The 21,305-nt window shown below is 37.1% G+C and overlaps 1 protein-coding gene across 12 annotated transcripts in view; it reads left to right on the top strand.

The window, feature by feature from the left end:
• TPRG1 (tumor protein p63 regulated 1) overlaps positions 1-16,971 on the top strand; it is a 242,034-nt gene extending 225,063 nt beyond the window's left edge. For all 12 annotated transcript variants that reach the window (XM_074297891.1, XM_074297889.1, XM_074297892.1 and 9 more), the window contains 2 exons: positions 3,402-3,555; positions 13,991-16,971. In XM_074297891.1, the coding sequence (XP_074153992.1) occupies positions 3,402-3,555; positions 13,991-14,185 (349 nt within the window). In that variant the 3' untranslated portion in view covers positions 14,186-16,971. The remainder of the gene's footprint in view (positions 1-3,401; positions 3,556-13,990) is intronic.
• Positions 16,972-21,305: the final 4,334 nt, after the last annotated feature.

Genomic DNA, 21,305 nt, shown 5'->3' with positions numbered 1-21,305 from the left:
CAATAGTTTTGTCACCAATGGAATGGATTGCCATTCATTCCTTCACCCACATCTGTGCATTCATTCATACAAGCTGACCTCCCTACCTGAACTATAATCACTCCTTCTCTCCAGCTTTCAAACCCCTTATTTCTTTCAGGCCTCAGCTATATTTCCTCCTCCTTTTTGAAACTTTCCCTGAATTCCCTAATTTTAAGTGTTCTCTCTCACGTCTGTTACTTTTCTTAGACTATATTCTACTCCTTCAGTGTATTTGTCCTACATTACCCAGCTCACTTCCCAATAAAACGCAAGCTTCTTGGGTACAAGTGCTGTTTCATCTATGGTTTGGTATCCCCAGTGCCAAGTAAGCATGGCACTTGGCATGAAGTAGACACTTAACAAAAAGGGATGGAATCTTATCAAGCTGGATTTATTTAAAGGAGAAATCAGAGCAGAGTACCAAAGTAGCTGTCATGAAGCAAGATGAATCAACAGTGATTCTGGAAGGTCACCAATGCCAAATTCATCGCCAAACCCAGCTGTCTTCCCTCAATAGATCTCCATCCTAGTGCACATCTCTGGAGGACAACTGACACAAACTCGCAACTTTGTTCGTCCCTTGTGTATCTAATACCCCTTATATCCTCGTCAAGTATCTCTACTCTGCCTTCTTTCTTGAGCTCTTTTTCCTCTTACTTTCCATGTGGGGATGGGGATTTTTTTCAAAGTGCATTCATCACATTTGTGTTCTTCTGTACCCTTTCTACACTTTCCTCTCTAAGATCTCATATTTTGCTAAAATTTCAACTCTCATCTAATGCAGATAATTGCTAAATAGTTATCTCTAGTTCTGCTTCCTCTTCCAAGCACCAGTCTCCATATTCCAAAAGACTATTGAGTGTTTCTACCTACAAGTCTTGCCATCATCTGAAACTCAAAATCTATGAAAAACCATGTCCTAGTAGCAGAAACCTCACTATCCTTCCTGGTATTCCCACTTTCAGTAAGGATCATCTTATCTTTTCTGACATTTGGATTCCTTATTTTTTCCCTCTCTGTTTTCCAATTTGTCCAATAATTTAAAGCTCCCTCTTATTCCTTTGCGGCGTCTTTGATACGTAGATGAAATACTACAACCACAGCAGAGAAAGCTGATGTCAGTTAAAGAAGTCAATACAGATGGCTTTTATGCACGGGTCTCATCTGTAGGCAATGGGGAATGCCAAAAGTGGAAAGACCAGGCCAATCGCATCCATCAAGAATAGAAATGGATTTTGAATTGTATCTGGGGCAGAAAAAAAGACAAAGCACTTTGCATATAACAGCTGCAGCAAATCCAAGAATATCTTGCTCTTAGAAAATGTGGGAAATGTTGTTGGTCACAAATTTATCTTTTTAGTCCCCATCATCTCTCAGTGAAAGTGTCAGTGACTTGTCTGGCATCACATAATCAGAATGTGTTAGAGATAACACTGGAAGCCAAATCTTCTTTCCTTCAGGGCAGGCTTTTGATCCACTATACTCTACTTCAAATATCTGTTGCAATAGTACAATTCCGTTCCCTTTCCTAAAAAAGGGATTAAAAATAACTGTGGAACGAGTCCTAAAACTGAGTTGATCATAAACTTTGTACACCAGGAGATCCTGTAGAACCAATATCTCAGAGTTGGAAGGGACTTCTTAGGTCACTATGAACTGGATTTCCTTCTCAACTCTTGCTGAGAAGTGGTTGGACATCTAATAGCAACTTGAATGATTATATTAACAGAAATAGAATTGAGAAGGAATTTGAAAAACATCGATAACTCCTTTGCAGAATGAGGAAACTAAGAAAACTGATGACCAGAGGTAGGATTTACCCAAAGTCATGGTAAAAAGCCAAGTTTTGAATCTGTGTCTTTTGCCTTCATAGTACTTGTCCTAAAGCAACATATTTCTTCACACTCCTACCCTGAAGCTGCCCACTCATCTTTCGAAATCTCCATTGTAATTGTGGAAAAAAGGGTCCTTAAATTTGACCCCAAATCTTTCTAACTTCTGCCCACTGACACCAGTTCTGTATCCTGTGGCTAAATAGAATGGCTCTAATATCTCCTCAAGACAGCCTCCAAATATTTGGAGGCAATTAATCTAAATCATTTTGTCTCCAAGTAAAACATTCCCAGCTTCTTCTTTCCTCCTTTGTAGGATCCAAGCTTGTCTCTGAGTTTATTTACAGTGACTGAAGGATTATAAAGAAAGAGGGAAGAAAGCTGGGCGCTCTCTCTCTCTCTCTCTCTCTCTCTCTCTCTCTCTCTCTCTCTCTCTCTCTCTCTCTCTCTCTCTCTTTTTTTTTTATTTTTTTTTTTTACCAGACTCCACTAGTTCTGCTTCCCAATCTTCCCAATGGTTTGGAAGGAGTCTAAGTATTTTTGAACATTTGGTCTAGGATCATTCACCAACAACCATACTTTTCTATTCTGTCCATTTGGCTCCTTTGACCTTGTGAATAGCATGCTTCGAATAAATATTACTTAGAATGTATGAATTAAGATGTTCATTCTTGCATTGGGGACAAAACACATAGAGTTATAGAAGATCAAAAAGAAAGAAGAGTCATGCCATGGAAAAATCCCCATACTTGACGTCAGCACTGTATTTGAACTGCTGCCAACTACTTGCATGACTCTTAACCAAGCACTTCATTTCCCTGTGCATCAGTTTCTCTGTATGTAAAAAGGCACATAGTTGTATTGGGGTAGCCATTTAATGAGAGTTGTCATGCAAGAAAGACTTGTTCAATATTTATTTGAAACAACTCAAAGTGTCTAGTTCAGGCTTAGCTTTCTTTGACTTTATTTCTCCTTGATCTGAGTTTATAGATGTGTATCACTATTCCAAATTCAGGGACTTTTCTTAAATTCACATTGGGAACATTCCATTTCTAAGATTTTAAGAAGATTGAATTCATTAGGAGCTTGTTCTTGATGCCATTTGTGCTTTTAACAAAATGTCCCTAGGTTGGAAAATGTTTTTATTCATTTATTCATTCGTTTAGTTGTTCCTTCATTTATTTGTTTTGGTGAAAAGGGTAGAAGTTGGCAATGTCATGGACAGATAACTGGACTTAAAGTCAGAAATTTGAGTTTGAATCCTGCTTTTGATACTCCTCACTATGTAACTCTGGACAAGTAGCTAAATCTCTTCCAGTTCGGTTTTCGTACTGGTAAAACGAGGGCTGTGATATCAGTTACTTTGCAAGACAATGTCCATCAAATCCTTTACAACTGTTATTATATTAAATATTCACAGAATTATTATTTGTAACTGGAGGAACTTATCCCTAACAAAGGACATTTAAGTTATAGAAACTTCACTTTGAAATATCTTCCTTTGGCCTTTAGCCTTCTAAATCTGATGCTGAACCGTTCATTTTTCAGGAGGCAGGGGGAAGGCATCCGCATCTTTTGGGGAAAGAGTGAGGATCAGTCCCTCTGGTCCCGCTGGAATCCTTGGTCCACAGAAGTTCCTTATGCTACTTTTACAGAGCACCCCATGAAGAATAGCAGTGAAAAGTTCAAAGAAATTTGCAAGGTAGGTATCACTTTGGATGGTTCTCTTGGGAAAGACAATCTCAAAAACCAAACATGTCCAAAGACATAGATGCTAGAAACAGTAGATGATCAAGGAATATACTCAGATTATTTAACTTTATCCTACCTTCAGTGTGCTACTTAATGCCTGTTTGACCTTAGAAATACTCTTTCTTTTATGTGAGTCTCAGTTTCCACAACAGTGGAACGAAGAGTTGAATTGGATCATGACTACTTAACCTGATGTCTGCACTTCTAAAAATATTTTATCAATATTTTCTGTTTTTTACATCAACATACTTATTCCAACACATATCCCACTTTTCCCCCTTCCAGAGAATTTTGCTATATGGGAAATATTTGTTTAGAGAGGGAAAAAACAGTTAGAACTGATCAGTACATTCAAAAAATTCAGAAATATCAACTTTCCACCCTCACAAAGAGGAAAGTTGATGATTTCTTCTCTTGCCTCTTTGACTTCTACACTTTTGTTACATTTACTTTTGATTTGCTATTATATTGTTCTTTTTGTTTACACAATTATAGCTATTGTGTATGCTGTTTTCTTGGTTCTGTTCAGTTTACTCTGCATCAGCTCAATAAATCTTTCTAGGCTTCTCTGTATTTATCATATGCATATTTTTAAGCACAATAACATTTCATTATATTCACATACACATTTTTTTTCTTTTATTTCTCAAGCACTGGGCATCTACTTTGTTTCTAGTTATTTGTTTTCATAAAAAGCATTGCAATGAATATTTTGGAGTGTATGAAGAATTTTTTTTTTCCTAAGCAAGACTTTCCTTGGGGTATAACCATAATAATGGAATCATTATTCAAAGTGCATGGACATATTGATCATTTAATTTGCATAATTACAAGCTATTTTCTAAAAATGGTTATGCCTTTTCACAGCTTCCCTAACAATGTATGAAAATACCTATCCTTCTACTCACTCATCCAAAGCAAAATGTCCAGGGCTAGTATCCAAGTCTGTCTCTGTTTGTCTCTCTCTCTCTCTCTCTCTCTCTCTCTCTCTCTCTCTCTCTCTCTCTCTCTCTCTCTCTCTCTCTCTCTCTCTCTCTCTCTCTCTCTCTCTCTCTTCACAATCTCTCTCCTCTCATTCCCTCACTCCTTCACTCCCCTCCGCGCAGTTCAGTATTCTTTCTTTTGGGCCATTAATCTTTCTTTATGGATTTTATAAATGACCAATGACACCTAAATATTTCTGATCCTTATTTTCTTTTTAGCTTATTTGATACACTTCTAGGGGCTTCTCATGGGAGAAGGATGTTATGAATGAATACGGGATGCATCAAAGCCTATCTGTCCATTGAAATCAAGAAGATTTGGGTTCAAACAATTCTGCCTTTGATACATGCTAGCTAAGTGATTGTTAATAATCAGCTTAGGATTTCCAAACCCTAGAAAGCTCTCCAAGAAACACTCCATTGGTGTTACTGATAATGCTAAAAAGCTGATGATCTGCTCTGGTGGAAGCACTTTCTATTATAGGTGTTTCCTCACCTTGATATAATCCTACATCTGGAGCAAATGTCATTCTTCACTTCCATATTTCCCATGGATCCTCACTGTTACCCTTTAAAGGGCATAGGATAAATGTCACCATTCCCATTTTTCAGATGGGAGAGTAGAAGCATAGTTCTGATTCTAAAGCTATGTGCTCTCTCTACAATAACACACTAATTTTCAATTTCAATTTAGATTCCATAGCACTTGCTTGTCTTCCTGCTATCTCTTCTCTTCTTTGGCCCATGTGCCTGAAGGTCCTCCTTTCTATAATAAAAATCACAGGAAATAATCACACAGGGAATAAGAGCTATTCAAGTCTAGACTGTGAAGGCCTGACTCATTGGAGATACAGGTCCTGGTAATGTTTCCTATTGTGCAACCTGCACGTGGCAGCAGCCTGTGGCCAGAGGGTTGGAAGGACTCACCCAACAAGGGAATTTGGACCCCTGGGCATAAAACCTGTTCTTGTCACCCTGTGTCAACAGGAAGTAAGGGGTGGCTTTGCCCGTGAAAGGGGAGACGGCGCGTTCGGAGCTTTGTTGGCATTTGAAGTGAGCCCCTGTGGAGGGCCCAGCAACAATGGAGGTTATGGACGGGAGACGTACAGAAACAAAAGGCCCAAACCACCCAGCAGCTTGCATGCAGCCGGAGTTGTTATAACTTGATCCCCTTTTGTTGAAAGAGGGGAAGGGGGCAGGATTTCAGACAAAAATGCTGCTAGTGGCATTAATGTCAGGTTACATGACTTTCCTGTCACCCAGACTGAGTGCAGCTGCCTGAAATTCTCCAAATGAGAGCTTTTGTCTCCCCTCTTCACAATCCACATGAGCCCCTTCTCTCCTCCTTCCCATTAACTTCCTTGTGCATAATTGGCAAAGCTGAATTGCTCAAAATTAAATATATTTGACCTCTGAGGAAGTGCCAAAGTTGATGCAGGAGAAAGTGTATCTATCTTCTTTTTTGATCTCCTATTCAGAGATGATGGCACATTATAATGAAGCCTAAATTTCAGGGGAAAACACAGCCTTAGATTCTTACAGGTCTTCAGTTGAATGAATTTAACATTATATTTTGTTCCTCAAAAATGCCAAATGTTTCATCCTCTTCATCTACATAGATCTATATATTTAGATAAATGGAGATGAGCAGCTGGGTGGTTCAGTATATAGCACATTGCATATAGTGTCAGGAAAACTCATTTTTATAATTCAAATCTGGCCTGAGACAGGTCAAGTCATCTGATCCTTTTTTTTTTTTTTTTTTTTTTTTTTTTTGTCTCAGCTTCCTTATCTATAAAATGAGGCAGAGAAGAAAATAGATAAAACACTACAATGTCCTTGTCCAGAAAACGCTATGTGTTTGTGTGTTTATGTAGGTATCTCTAGAAAGAAATTGCCAGAGTAATTGAACTTATCCACACTATTCAAAATTTCTCCATTTGCTGTAGTGGATGCATCTATGGATGCATGGATAGTGCTGGCTTGTGGAGAACCTCAATTTTCTTGGTGTTTCTTGTTAGACCAAATTAAGTACGAACAGCAGAGAATTGGTTCATATCTGGTTGCATCTCAGTCTCAGAGACTTCATTAAGTGCACAATCCTCTGTAAATAAAAAGCCATGCACCAATTCTCTCCTGATTTTAGTCTGGGCTTGAAGCCTTTTCAAATGAAATAATTAATTGTCAATGTAGCAGCTGATCTTGATGTTTTTGTTCTCAGATCTTGAGATTACTTGGCTTTTATTGAGGGAAATATTCATTGCTTGAGAAAAACAAATATCCACTTGGTAGATCCATTGATAATGAGTGAGTAATCAAACTAAATCAATGAGCTCTCATAGAACACTTATTATTTTTCAATACTATGCTAGTTCCTGGAGATAAACAGAAAAAGCTTGAGGATTATCAGCCTTCAAAGAGTTTGCATTTGAATGGGAGATAACAAGGAAACAAATAGATATATTCAATATACAATAACTTTACAGAGAAAGGTTTCTGCCTACTAGACCACTTTCCATTGGACCACTGTTTTTCTCAATGGAAACTCTAAACAATCATTGACATTCAACTATCTGATCTTTTTGTTGTTGTTCACTTGACCCATTTCTGACAGCTCATAAAGGACTCCCAAAGAATTTCATTTGATCTCAGAGCTAAACAGGAACCCTTGAAGTTTATTTAATAGAGAAATAACATGATCATATCTGCACTTGAGGGAAATTCCTTTGGTAGTTGAATGGAGGCTGAAGTAGAGAGGGAAGAGGCTTGAAACAGTGAGATTCATTAGGGTGTTAATCATTATTTTTCATCATACTCTGCCTCCAAAGAACTTGTGACCTTCTGCCTTCTTTGAAAGGTCTGTGACTCTAATATCATTAATAAAGGGAACTCCCTGAAGAGGAAACTCTATCTACCAAGGCAGATCAGCATTTTCTATGCAACTTAAAATCTTCAAGAGCTTCTCAGGGAACTGAAAAGTTAATTTACATATCCAGACTCACGTAAATATACAGAGGCCCCTAATCGAACCCAAGTCTTCCTGACTTGAATTCCAGTTCTTTGTCCACTAAGTCTCTCCATCTCTTCTACAGTTAACAATAATGTTATAGCATTGCCTTTAGTATTCAGAATAGCTTCTCATAACACCTTGCAGGAACAAAACAAAACAAAATAAATAAATGTCAAGTACTGAGAATTATATTGGAAGTTTGTATGATTTTAGTTCCAGCCCCAAGTTTTGCCCCCACTCAATCGGCTTTCTATATTCACTCGATTACATATCCATGTCAACATGTCTTTACTTCTGGGTCAAGACTGATTTTTTTTTTTTTTTTTGGTGGAGATGCCGAGGATCGAATTCAGGGCTTCACACAAGCAAAGAAGACTGATTATTAACATAAGCACATTATATTTAGAGGAGTTAGATCCTCCTTTTGGAGGAAATTATTTGGTGCCCAGTGAAGTCTGCACGTGGAGTTTGATGTACCCATTGTCTGAGAGAAAATCATTCACTCTTTTTTTTTCTTTTTTCAAGAGTAATTTTTAGTTTTTTTAAATAATAGCTTTTTTGTTTTCAAAATATATGCAAAGATGGTTTTCAACCTTTACCTTTGCAAAATCTTGTGTTCTGAATTTTTCTTCCTCTCTCCCCTCTCCCTTAGACAAATAATCCAATATATGTCAAATATATATATATATAATTCTTTTGTACATATTTCCACATTTAGCATGTTGCACAAAAAAAGTCAAATCAAAAAGAAAAAAAAAGAAAAGAAAATAAAAAGCAAGCAAACAACCAAAAGGTGAAAACACTATATTGTGATCTACATTCAGTCCCTACAATCCCTTCTCTGGTTGCCAATGCCTCTCCATCACGTCTATTGGAATTGACCTGAATTGTTGAAAAGAGCCACATCCCTCAGAGTTGATCATTACATAATCTAGCTGTTGCTGTATACAATGTTCTGTTGGTTCTGTTCATTTCACTAAGCATCAGCTCCTGTGAGTCTCTCTAGGCTTTTCAGAAATCACTCTGCAAGATAATTCACTTTTGATAACTTCTACAAATTCTTCAGCTACTCCCTGCCCCCAGCCACTCTATCACATGGTGGACCATTTCATCTCTGATTTTTCTCTTATTCCATGAATCAGTCACTCAGTTATTCATTAATTCATTCATGTTTTCACTAAACACTTTAAGTATGAAAACAAACTCTATTGGATTTTTCCCATTGGTTCTGTAGTTTTTGCAAATCATATATGGTTATATCCTTCTCATCCTGTCATAGCATCACAGATTTAGAGCTGGAAGGGTCCTCAGAGACCATCTAGTTTAACAATCTCATTTTACATATGAGGACCTAGTCTTAGAGATCTGAAGTGATATGCCCATGCTCATTGTCTGTACATGTCAGGAACCCACATGTTCCTCACTCCTGATCCATCACTTAGCCAACTTTATTCAGGTCAGGACAACTCTGCATGAGACTTTGTAGAGGCATTCTTTATAGGATAAACAGTAGTATGTACTGTACTGTACTGTACTGTACTGTACTGTAAATGGAGATCATTGGCTTTGGAGTCAGAAGAAATAGCATCAAATAACCCAACTCTGTCCCCTATTACCTATGGAAGCTTGGCCAAGTCATTTAGCATCCCTGTACCTCAGTTTACTCTTCTGTAAATTGAGAGTCAGATGAGATGAATCCCAGATCCCTTTCATCTCGACATCTATTCTTCTAGGACGCTAAAACAAAAACACACTTCATCTGGCATTCCAAATAGAAGGATTTCTTAGACTGGCAAGCTCAGTTGTGGCTGGAAGACAGGAAGTCATTCTGTAGTCTGTATACCACAAATATTTAGCTCACAGGATTCCCCCAGCCCACATGAGCATCACTGGTTTCCGTTGGCTTTGGGACAAGATAGCTTCCTGCCAGCCACTCAGAATGTAGGTTTGTCCTAGAATGGGGACCAGGGAGGGGGCAGGGCTGGAGACACATCTTGACTTCTTCTGCTGTGAAAACTCTTAATGGCAAGCAAATCTCACCATCGTGAACACACTCCCAGTTTCTGAAAATAACAGTATCTAAGATATGTTTCCAATTCTTATTATACTCTATTCTCACCTACAATTCATCAATTCCCTTTCTTCCTTCAAGACCTAAATTAGCTACCATCTTATACATAAAATCTATCACGACCTGCCCCAAACTATCAGTGCCCTCCCCTCACAACTGCCTTTTATCTATCTACTTTAGTTTTATTGATTATGTTTACATTTACTCTTTATACACATGTGTAGAATTGTCTTACCCATTAGAAGGTAATCTTCTTAAGGCAAGAGATTCCTTATTTATATATTATTATCCCCAGAATCTCACAAAGTGCTTAGCACAAAGTAGATGATTACTAAGCACTTGTTGAGTGATTGATTGAGGGCGTCTCTCCCTTAGGATAAGACTCACAGGAAAAAAAAATGAGTTGAGCCAAAAGCGTCTCAGTGATTTTTCAAATTCTGAATATTGTGAATCATGATAATACCCAGATAATAACAGGGAATAGTAATAAATCAGTTGAGGACGAAATACAAGAGCCAAAACTTAATCTGGATGAAAATTTGGACTGTGGCAAGGGTCACAAGATGGATCCACCTGGAGCTCTCTGATTCATCAGATGCTCACACTTCTGGTTCAGCTCTGAAAACCAGAACCAGCTTCTTTCTGGGTGGTTGGACAGAACAATGGGTCTTTTTAGAGCGTGCTTGTTAAGCTTGAATGAACTCCGAATGAACTGTAACCCACAATTTAATCCAGGTTATGGAGACTGTTGCTGAAGAAAAAATACTGAGAGCTCATTATAAGAAAGAATTTATTCCCAATATGCTTCTCTATAACTGTCTCTTTTTTTCTCTTTTCCCCCTTTTCACTTCTCACTCTTTCTTAAGTTTATTATTTCAGTATCATTACACAACCACTCAACTCTTGCGTTCCTCATTGTTGGAGCATGTTGTTGTAATGTTATTTACATCGGAAAGATTCAGATCTTAGAAAGATAGTTTTATAGCTGAATGGGACCCTTGAGGTCATCAGGTTCATCTCTCTTATATTATTTAGAAAGATACTGGACCCAGAGAAGGGAATGCCCAAATTCACATAGGGTTTGAATCCAGATCGCTGGCCACAGATCCCATCATTCTTCCCATTATTGTACCTGGTCTTGAATTCAGAGGAAATTTCAAAATTTGCTAATCTAACATCTTGGCCAGTGAAAGGAAAGTCCTAAAATACTGTCACAGATGTGGCAGAGAGAATTCTTTTTCGGATGTTGAAATCAACTCTGAGATTCTCTGATTCTTGACTTCTGAATGCTATTGGGCTGAAAATTTACTACTGGTGTCAAATAGAAGAATGTCCATGGGTGACAGGAAGGCTTTGCCAATGCATGTTTATAAAAAATAAAAGATATAATATAATATAAGATATAATATAAAATATTATAAAAAATAAAAGATATAATATAATATAAGATATAATATAAAAGATATAATAATAGCATTTCGAGAGTTTTGGGTAGAGAATCTGGAGGAATTAGCAATGCTCACACTATTTTGGGGGTGCTATTCCAGTCAGTCAGTCAAATGCAAGTACTTATTCACTTATTATATGTCTATTATGTTCCGGGCATCAAATCCATATACTATAAGAAAAAAAAAAGATAATCTCTCACTTCCAGAATTAAATACAAAATCATCTATTTAATATTCAAAGACCTTCATAATGTTCTCTCTCTAACCTTTCCAGTCTTCATACCTTACTTCTCTTCATATACTCTTTGATCAAGTGACATTGACCTCCGGGTTTTTCCATCAGAAAGGCCTTCCATTTCCTCACTCCAGACATTTTCAAATTCCAGTCATTCCTATACCTGAATTTGATTCTCTTCCCATCTCCAAAACAAGTCTTCCAAACTTCCCTCAAGTCATGAGTCCCATCTTGTACTAGACTTTGCCAATTCCCTTCCTCCACTGTTAGTGCTTCCTCTTGTTAATAATCACTAACTGATCCTCTATAAATCTTGTTTGCATGTTGTTTCTGTCTTTACACTGTGAACTCCATGGGGTAGCTACTGGTTTAGGATTTTGCTTTTGTTTGGATTTCTAGGGCTTAGCAGAGTACCTGTCACATAACTGTTGGGTTTTTAAAAAGTGTTTTAATTAGGATTTGGTGCTAATTGAATGTTTTAATTAATTAACTTATCAAAAGGATCTTAACTGACTGAAGGATGAAGCCCTTTAGGACTTACCTATCAAGTTGCATTAGCTCAGCCATTGTGTAAGCATAGGAATGATGGGTAAAAATAAGAACATGAAATACAATCATCCAGGAGAGAACTAAGATAAAACCCCAGCCACAAGCAAATGTGTTTTTAAAGCCTTGTACTATGTTTTATAGCTTCACATTTATTATCCTATGGGATTTTTGTTAGAATACTTCATGGTTAGTTGAGCAGGCTTCATGATCCCCATTTTAGAGATGAAGACATTTGGCACAAAATGGTTGATTACAAGATCCCACAATTTTTTTAATTAAAGCTTTTTATTTGCTAAACATATGCACGGGTAATTTTTCAACATTGACCTTTGCAAAGCCTTCTATTCCAAATTTTCCCCTCCTTCCCTCCATCCCCTCCCCTAGATGGCAGGTAGTCCAATACATGTTGAATATGTTAAATATATGTTAAATTCAACATATACACATACATATTTATACAGCTACAAGATCCCACATCTAACAAACAGTAGGATCAGAACCAGAAATCAAAGCTCTTTGTTCAGATCAACATCCACTTCCTTTTGCCCAATAGTATCTCTACCTTGAGTGATATCTTCTTGGTTACTTTGGAGACAATGAGATACACGAGTTCATAGAAGTGGCAAAGTACTACTCACCTGCTGGCAATTTAAATGATTGAGCAAGTCATGGTATGTGATTGTGATAGAAAATTATTGTGTTGTAAGGAATAATGGGCTCAATGAGCTTAGAAAAGTCTGGATAGACTTGCTCAAAATAATGAAGAGTAAAATGATCAGAACCAAGAGAACATTGTATACAGTAAACAATATTGTTCTAAAAAATGTTTGAGCATCTAAGTCATTTTGACTGTTATAAATCCTGGAATTAACCAGAAAGGCAATAGAAAGAGAGGTGTTATCTACATTCAGAGAAAGAACTGACAAATAGAAGTATGTGGAGAATATATATACACGTTTGCATCTAATGGAAGTCATCTCTAGAGTGGGAGAGGGGAAGAAGGGAAGGAAAATGGGAAAAAAGAAATTAAATATATTTAAAAGAAATAGCAAGTTGTACATAATAGATTTACAATTTCATGTACAATCATCATCATCATCATCATTTTTTTCTTCTTCTGTTTCTGTTTCTGCTTCTGCTGCCGCTGTTATTGAACTGCTTCTTTTATTCCATAAAATTAACAACAACAATGCTGAGATGGGCAGATATGGGGTGGGATAGATTTGTGGCAGAACCGGCAAACTTAACAAGTGAGATGAACATCACAAATGAACTTTGAAAGAATAGGCACAGCAAATGGCCGCAAGCTGTCCTTGCAAGCTAAATTGAATTGGATAAAATAAGAGATCCCAGGGAACCCAGACACCAATAGGATGTCTTGCCAGGAGCCAGAGATCACTGGGCTTTCCAGCTAAACCTAGTATCACCTGAGGAGAAGTTGTTGCAGGAGAGGAGGGGACAAGGGATGGGTTCCCCTGGGCTTCCGCAGCTAGGCAAACTATTGTGTGCTTCCTATTTTAATGAATTATTGTTACTAACCAAATCCTAAACTCTATTGTTTCTACTCTCCTAAAAGAGTGTAAATGTTCTAGTTGCTATTGCCAATGTAATCAAACTCTTTAAGACTTATGGATTTTTCCACGGAGTTTTCTTAGCAAAGATACTGGAGTGACTTACCATTTCTTTCTTCAGGGTTTCACCATTTTATAAATGAGGAACAGAGACAAATAGGAGTTAAGTGACTTGTCCAGGGTCATACAACTTGTAAGAGTCTAAGGCTAGATTTGAACTTGGTTCTTTCTGACTGCAGGTCTGGTGCTCTATCTACAGCACTGCATAGTTGCCAAAGAAGTCCTGAGAGACAGTCTTCATTCTTCGGTGGTTCAGATTGTCCAATGACGCACATTTTAGTGCCTTAATTAGATAATTACCATAAAAACCTTGGGCAGCAACTATGCTCTCTGGACTCATTTAGTGTTCTAAGTACCCTCTGAATTCTGGTGTCCTGGGCAAACCCTTTCTTATTATACACTAAGAACATTTCTATTGTTCTCTCTCAACTCTAGTCTTTTCTATTTTGTTTCCCCAGATGTCTGCATTTACAGCTAAACTTGTTCCTGCTGTTCAGAACGCTCACAAGACCTCCTCAGGACCTGGAAGAGGAAAAGGAGTCCTGGTCTCAGCAGAACCAATTCTCATTGAGACCTACACTGGTCTGATGTCATTCATTGGGAATCGCAACAAACTGGGTTATTCCTTGGCCCGGGGCAGTGTAGGATTTTAGAATCCCATTCCTGTATAATGAGGGCTATCCAAAGACATGAAGTCATTTTAGGGTTCCTGGGCTATTTTCCTTTGCAGCTCTGTAAGTCACTTTTCCTTACAGTCGCCCCTCCCTCTTCCCCATCCAATAAGATTTATGACATACAGACATATTTTCTGGGCTGCTTAATTTTTACCAAGAAGAATGAAAGTAGCATAAACTAAAATAGTGTTTTAGACCTTTATACAAAATTTGAGATAACACATAATTAAAGTAGAAATTCATCATCAAATTAGTGTCCGAATACGAAGTGAGTTCTATGTACAAATACATTCTCTTCCAGTCTTAACTTTTTGTGCAGGTATATCCATTCTCCGGATCTCAGTCATCTCCCAAGGCTCTAGTAATCGGCTTCCAAATTGATGGCCTCCATCCTTACTTCTCTCTTCTACCCCATCTCCCAATGTCTGATAGATATTTCCACCTGGATATCCAGATCACCTCAAACTCAACATGTTCTGCAAAGAAAATATAGTGTTTCCACAGCACTGTTGTTTAGTGGCAAGGCCACTGGAGTCAGAATCGATGTATCTGAATTCTAGAATTGATTCTAATTCAAACTTTACTTGTGACTTTGGGCAAGTTCTTTCTCATTTCTGTACCTCAATATGTTCATATGAATATGATAGTTTGAAATTTGATAAATTCTAAAATTATTCCAATTTATAATTTTATGATCTTAATATATATTTTTATTATTTCCCATCTAAATTATTTTAATGGCCATCTTACTGATTGTCCATCTGATACTCACTGATCCCATGTAAGCCTATCATTATATGGTCACTTCATTAATCTTCCCAAGGCATTCCCTTTGCAAATGATGATGGTGGTGGTGATGATGATGATGATAATTATTATATAGTAACTTAAGATAAATGAGGCAATTTATGTTATCTTATTTGTTCTGCACAACAACCCTGTTATTATCCATATTTTATAAATGATGAGACTGAGCCAGAGAGAGGATAATGATTTTCCCAGGATCAGACAGTTAATAAATGTCTCAGAATTTGAAACTCCTTGCTCAGAAAACTTTGAGCATTTGAAGACATAATATTATCTCCAGTTTCTCATAACATTCTTCCTCTTCACAAATGCTCTCCTGACATTACAGTGTCAGAAGCACATGCATGTTCCCATGATTTTGCCTTTGCTTGTGCCCTTCTTCCTCCCTGGAGGGACTCCCTGTGTTTTTTCCCACTTGTCTGAACCCTGCATTTTAAAGTACAGCTCAGCCACAATGGCTCCTCTCTAGGACCACTCACCAATAGCTTCATGTTTGAGCAGAACAGCTTCATTTCAACTGTTTCTGCCTTGATTCCCTATGTAAGTCATTTCATCCTTGCCATAGCCCTTTGTGCTGGCATTTTGCATTTTTATGTATGTATTCTATCTCTTCAAAAAGAATGTAAATAAGCCCTTAAGAGTAGGTATCAGAAATTGCACTTCCTCTTATCCCCGCAGCTTAGTGTCTTATTTACATTAGTCATCTCAAAAGGTATTGCATAGTTCAGAACATTAAGAATTAAATCAGGAAACCTTGGGATTTTGTCTGCTTTTTAATAGTCATATGATTTGAGGCAAGTGCATCATACTTTCTGTGCCTCACTTTTCCCATTTGTAAAAAGGGAGAGACAAGGGTACCTATTCTGACTTTCTCATCACATTGCTATAAAGACTCATAAAGCCCATAAATGATGTCATTTATAAAGCACTGGGTAAACATCAGCTACCAGCAAATGGAAATATACCAATCCTGATTGGCACTGATAGTGGATAACTGATGATGCAGTTAGAGTGGAGTGATGGTGATAAAGATAGTGAATGCAGCAAGAAGTTGAGGAGTGCTGCAAAACCAAAGCCACCAAGACTTTTTATCCTATATCTAGGTTAGGTGAATAAAATCTCAGGGATCTTCCTAAAGACATTATAATTTCAAGCAAAACACAATGAGTAGAAGAATTTATAGTTGCATATAAGTTTTTCTGTATCCCTATTAGTGTCTGCCCACCATGAGACATTTGTTGCCAAGTTTCTAAAAACTTGCTGAATAATTTCTAGGCAAATGAAAAAAATGCTCTAAATCACTATTGATTAGAGAAATGCAAGTTAAGACAACTCTGAGGTAACACATATACCTCTCAGATTAGTTAAAATGACAGGAAAAGATAATGATAAATGTTGGAGATGATTTTGGGAATACTGGTACACTAATGCATTGTTGGTGGAGTTGTGAACTGTACCAACAAATCTGGATAATAATTTGGAAGTATGCCCAAAGGGCTATCACACTGTGCATAACCTTGGATCCAGAAGTGTTTTTACTGGGCTTATATCCCAAAGAGATCTTAAAGGAGGGAAAGGGACCCACATGTGCAAAAATGTTAGTGGAAGCCCCTTGTGTAGTGGCAAAGAACTAGAAATTGAATGGATGCCCATCAGTAGGCTGAATAATTTATGGCATATGATTGCTATGGAATATGATTTTTCTATAAAAAATGACCAACAGGATGATTTCAGAAAGGCCTGGAGAGACTTACATGAACTGATGCTAAGTGAAGTGAGTAGAATCAAAAGAACATTGTACCCAGTTATAATAAGATTATGTGATGATCAACTCTGATACATGTGTTTTTCAACAATGAGGTGATTCAGGCCACTTTCAATAGACTCATGATGGAGAAAGCCATTTGCATCCAGAGTGAGAACATGGGGAATGAATAAATCACAACATATTATTTTCACCTTTTTTGTTTTTTCATTGTTTCATTTTTTTCTTTTCCTTTTTGATCAGATTTTTCTTGTGCAGCATGATAAATGTGGGAAAATGTTCCAAAGAATCACACATGTTTAGTTTATTTTGGATTGCTTGCTATCTAAGGGAGGAGGAAGCTAAGGGAGGGAGGGAGAAAAAATGAAACACAAGCCTTTGCAAGAGTGAATACTTAAAGATATGTATGTATATTTACATAATATATATATATAAATATAAAGATATTTGTATTTATTTTGAAAAACAAAAAGCTATTTAAATTAAAAAAACATTGCTGGCTATTGGGCATCGTCTACAGAAAGTTGCTATTCATATATATGTTTCAGAAAGGAAATAAATACATAAAAGCTGTGAATCTCCAATCACATGGATTCATTTAACCAATCAGCATGGTGGAAAAGTGGGTCCTGAATCAATGAAACAAATGATGTGTCTATTTGGATTAAGAAAGGAAACTAAACAAATAATCAAGTCCTGGAGAATCAGTTCTAAGTGGGGCATTCTAATGAGAATGCTAGGCATTTATTAGCAACATGAAGGCACTATGTCTGTCCATGATGGAAGAAAGGTGGAAATAGGTCACAAAATAGGAGATTATACAAACCCCAAGCGCTCATTGGGTAGTTTTGATAAAGACTTAATTTATCACCGGACTACTCATCATGGATGCCTCTCCTCAAGCCTGCCACATGAATATCCTATGATATTCCCTATTTTATTTTAATTATTTTATTATTAATTATTTTATTTTTATTTTATTATTTTAATTGTTTTATTTTATTTTACTTTAAGCCCTATGATATCCTATTTTTAGTGGTTAAATCATTTTATAAAGAATAAGAAAATAGCCATAGCATGTGTCTCTGCCAATAGTTTGCATGACTTGGATGGGATTGAGAGAGTATCTTTAAATATTGTCTTCAGGGAGGATTATTCCATTAAAAATTGAACAAAGCTGCTAGCTTTTCTAATTCCCCAACAGGGGAGCCCAGGAGGAAAAATAAAAATTGCAATAACGGCTTTGTTAGAATGATGTTTAAGCCTCTTCTTACTTTAAATACAACTTTTGTTTTAGTTTTTTGGGTAATGTTGAATGATATTCTCACCTTAAGACCAGTTAATGAAGATTGAAAATCAAGTTTTGTGAGTATGTCAGTTTTCCTACTTTTCTATTCTGTAATCATTCACATTTTTACTCAGGGACCCCTGTTGATTTCTGAAATTCCAAATTAATATTTAAAAATAATTTCTTAGATTTCCATTTTCATACTACAGTAACATATCATTACTAATTTTCTAACCATCTATATCCCTTTTCTACTCTTCTATAACATTTCTCATTCATAGAAATACTCATTAAATTCCAGGTATTATGTGAATCTCTAAGGTACAAAGAAAAACATAAGCATTCTTTCTAGCTCTAGAACTATGATGCTTTGACTTTGGGGATAGGAGGCCATATGCTCATACAGAGCATTAACAGAAACTTGTGTCCTATGAGTTATCTACTTGTGGGGGAATTGAGATCCAGGCTGGGATCACCCCTTCCCACTGGAAATGTAGGTCATAGGATTTGAGAAACTGAGGAACTGGGAGGTTGAAATGTTTGATTAAGTAGAAGCATGAAGGCTGAAATCCTCCAAAAAGTAAGGGCAAGGGTAATGGACAGTGATCCAGGGACTAAATTTCTTGAAAATGGAGAGAGTTGGCTGAAAGTAAGGAAGGACTGTAGACAACAGATTTCATTGTCTGTCTGGTATAACTGTTTTTAATTGAGTGTCGCTTCAAAAAGACAGAGCTAGAAAATTAAGTCTAGAAAGTGTTATGGGCTAGAACTCTGAAACAAGGATTCTAACAAGGTGTAGAAATTGATAAGATAATCGTTATCTAGTTTAGCATGGTGATTAATAGTTCTCTAGTTCAGTATGATTGATTTAATCTTTCCACAAATAATGGTTCTCTAATGATATAATGATTAGTTTATACTCAGTATACTGTAAATGATCTAACTATAATAGAGCATATAAGCTGGGACAAACTCAGCCAGGGTCAGAGTCAGAGAAGACAGAGGACTGGAGATGGGAGCTCAAGCTCTCAGAGCCAAGGAGAGACATTCATTCCATCTTCATCATCCTCGTGGTGATTACTCTACTAAAACGAAGTCTGGTCCCAAGAAACACAACAAGAAAGCATGGCCAGGGACATACTATGGGCAAAATCAGGTCTCTGAAAGTTCAAACATCTGGAAACTGTGATACAAAGAAGATTCAGCCCATTCCATTTGTAATGCCAGAGGCTGCTGAAAAAGGGTTGTGCTTGAGGAATGGTAACTAAGTGCAGAGTGGATGGGATTAGAGTGAGACTTGGAAAAAAATTAAGTCAATTATGAGACTGTTACACTAGTCCAGGTGATGGGCTATGGATCAGTGGGAATGTGTGAGTGCATAGAAGTGACTATGTAAAGAGATGTGTGGAATGATGGAATTTAGCAAGTGACTGTATCTGTCGGATGAGTAAAAATGAGGAACTGAAATTAGTACTGAAAATAATTGGTAGAATCATAGAACCTTCAACAACAACAAAAAAAAAATTGTCTGGTATTTTTTGGAGGAGATAATCAGTTTTCTGCCTCACATTCACCTGATGGGAGTCATCTATTGCCCCTAAAACAGTCATGAGGTTCCTTGTCTGCTTTTCTGATTATCTCAGTGTACTGTCTGGCAACTGAATTGATGAGAGGGTCATAACAAATCTACACCTTTCTCCATGGCTGGGATCTGGTTCAGTAGGTATGAACAAGTTAGAGATATGTGCTTTTCAGGAAGGATGTATAGAGGGGCCTTCCTGTTTAGGTGCTGTCTGATATTGTGACCCAGGCTCCCAGGCTGTGGATCCTTGGAAGTGGCTGGGACAGAACATAACAACTGCTGGAAGATATACTCATGGTCCCCAACAGATTCCAGATGCCTGCTACTCTGCAGGATTAATGCCATCAAACTGGGTTTCCAGTGAAGGGGAACTATGTCCTTAGGAGATTCTGCCAATCTTTGAAGATCCAAATTATTTTTTTAGATTGGGTTTTGTTTATTTTTGCAGAAACCATAAATATGGGACATAGACCACAAAGAATTACAGCATAATTTTCTTGTCCATCTCTCCTCTTGAGGTTGGGAAAACTTGGTTGATTTTCAGAAAGAAAACAAAAAAAGCAGACTTTGGCTAACTTCCTTTTGGCTCTTCTAAAGGAATTTAAAAGTTTGTTCTGAAAATATTTGTTTACTTATTTTGTTTTTCCTTCAGATTTATCCCTCAATGTTCCATATACAAAATATCATATTTGGATAGAAATACAAATCCCCACTCTGGAACAAATCTACCCGACCCTAAATCCCCTTTTTTTCCTCTTTCCCAACCCCCAAATCTTTTCTTACTGTGTCAAATATTGTTATGGTCCCCAGGGCAATGAACTTCTATTGAGATGGCAAAAGGAAATGTTGAAATACTTAGCTGTCCTGTCAATAAGGATGGAATGAAATGTTGTTGCGTTGTTTTGGCAGCAGTTCACATACAGGCAAAATTGGCAGATTATTGTAATAACGCAGCATGAACATCCTCCCCCATCCCTTTGCCCCAAGAAAGTGGAATTTGCTGGGAGCGAGTTATGAAAGGCCAACCAGACCTCCCTAAGTTCCCATTCAAAGCTCAACATCTCTCTCATTGGCATTTCTCTCCAAGCCTGCCCATTTTAAAGTAAGTATGAATGGTCTCCAAATATTTCAAAAGATCTCAATGTAGAAAACTCAATTGGAAGACACTTATGAAAATTTTCATGAATATATTTTTCATCACAAAAGTTTTTGAGTCTCTTACCTTAAATCTCCATGGGAGGAGATGATTGCATTAAGATTCCCAGCTGGAATCACTTTATATTATGCCTCAAAAATCATCAAACATAAAGCAATTTGTGAGATTTCAGTACTAGCTTTCCCCTTCTCTTTGCATATCTTCACTGTCTCTCCAGGTCTGTATTTTCTTTAGAGCCAACCATGGTGTAGGATATCCGTTTTCATTGCTCCTCATTTTCTCCCAAATGTGCTAGAATAGTTGCTAATAATTAGCTATGTTCAGGTGTATCTTCCTCACAAGGTTATCAGAAAGAAAGAAAGAAAGAAAGAAAGAAAGAAAGAAAGAAAGAAAGAAAGAAAGAAAGAAAGAAAGAAAGAAAGAAAGAAAGAAAGAAAGAAAGAAAGAAAGAAAGAAGAAAGAAAGAAAGAAAGAAAGAAAGAAAGAAAGAAAGAAAGAAAG

The sequence above is a fragment of the Sminthopsis crassicaudata genome, chromosome 3 (assembly GCF_048593235.1).
Source record: "Sminthopsis crassicaudata isolate SCR6 chromosome 3, ASM4859323v1, whole genome shotgun sequence".
In the NCBI taxonomy this organism is placed as follows: Eukaryota; Metazoa; Chordata; class Mammalia; order Dasyuromorphia; family Dasyuridae; genus Sminthopsis; species Sminthopsis crassicaudata.
The sequence above is the reverse complement of the archived record's forward strand: the minus strand, read 5'-3'. Positions and strand labels throughout refer to the sequence as shown.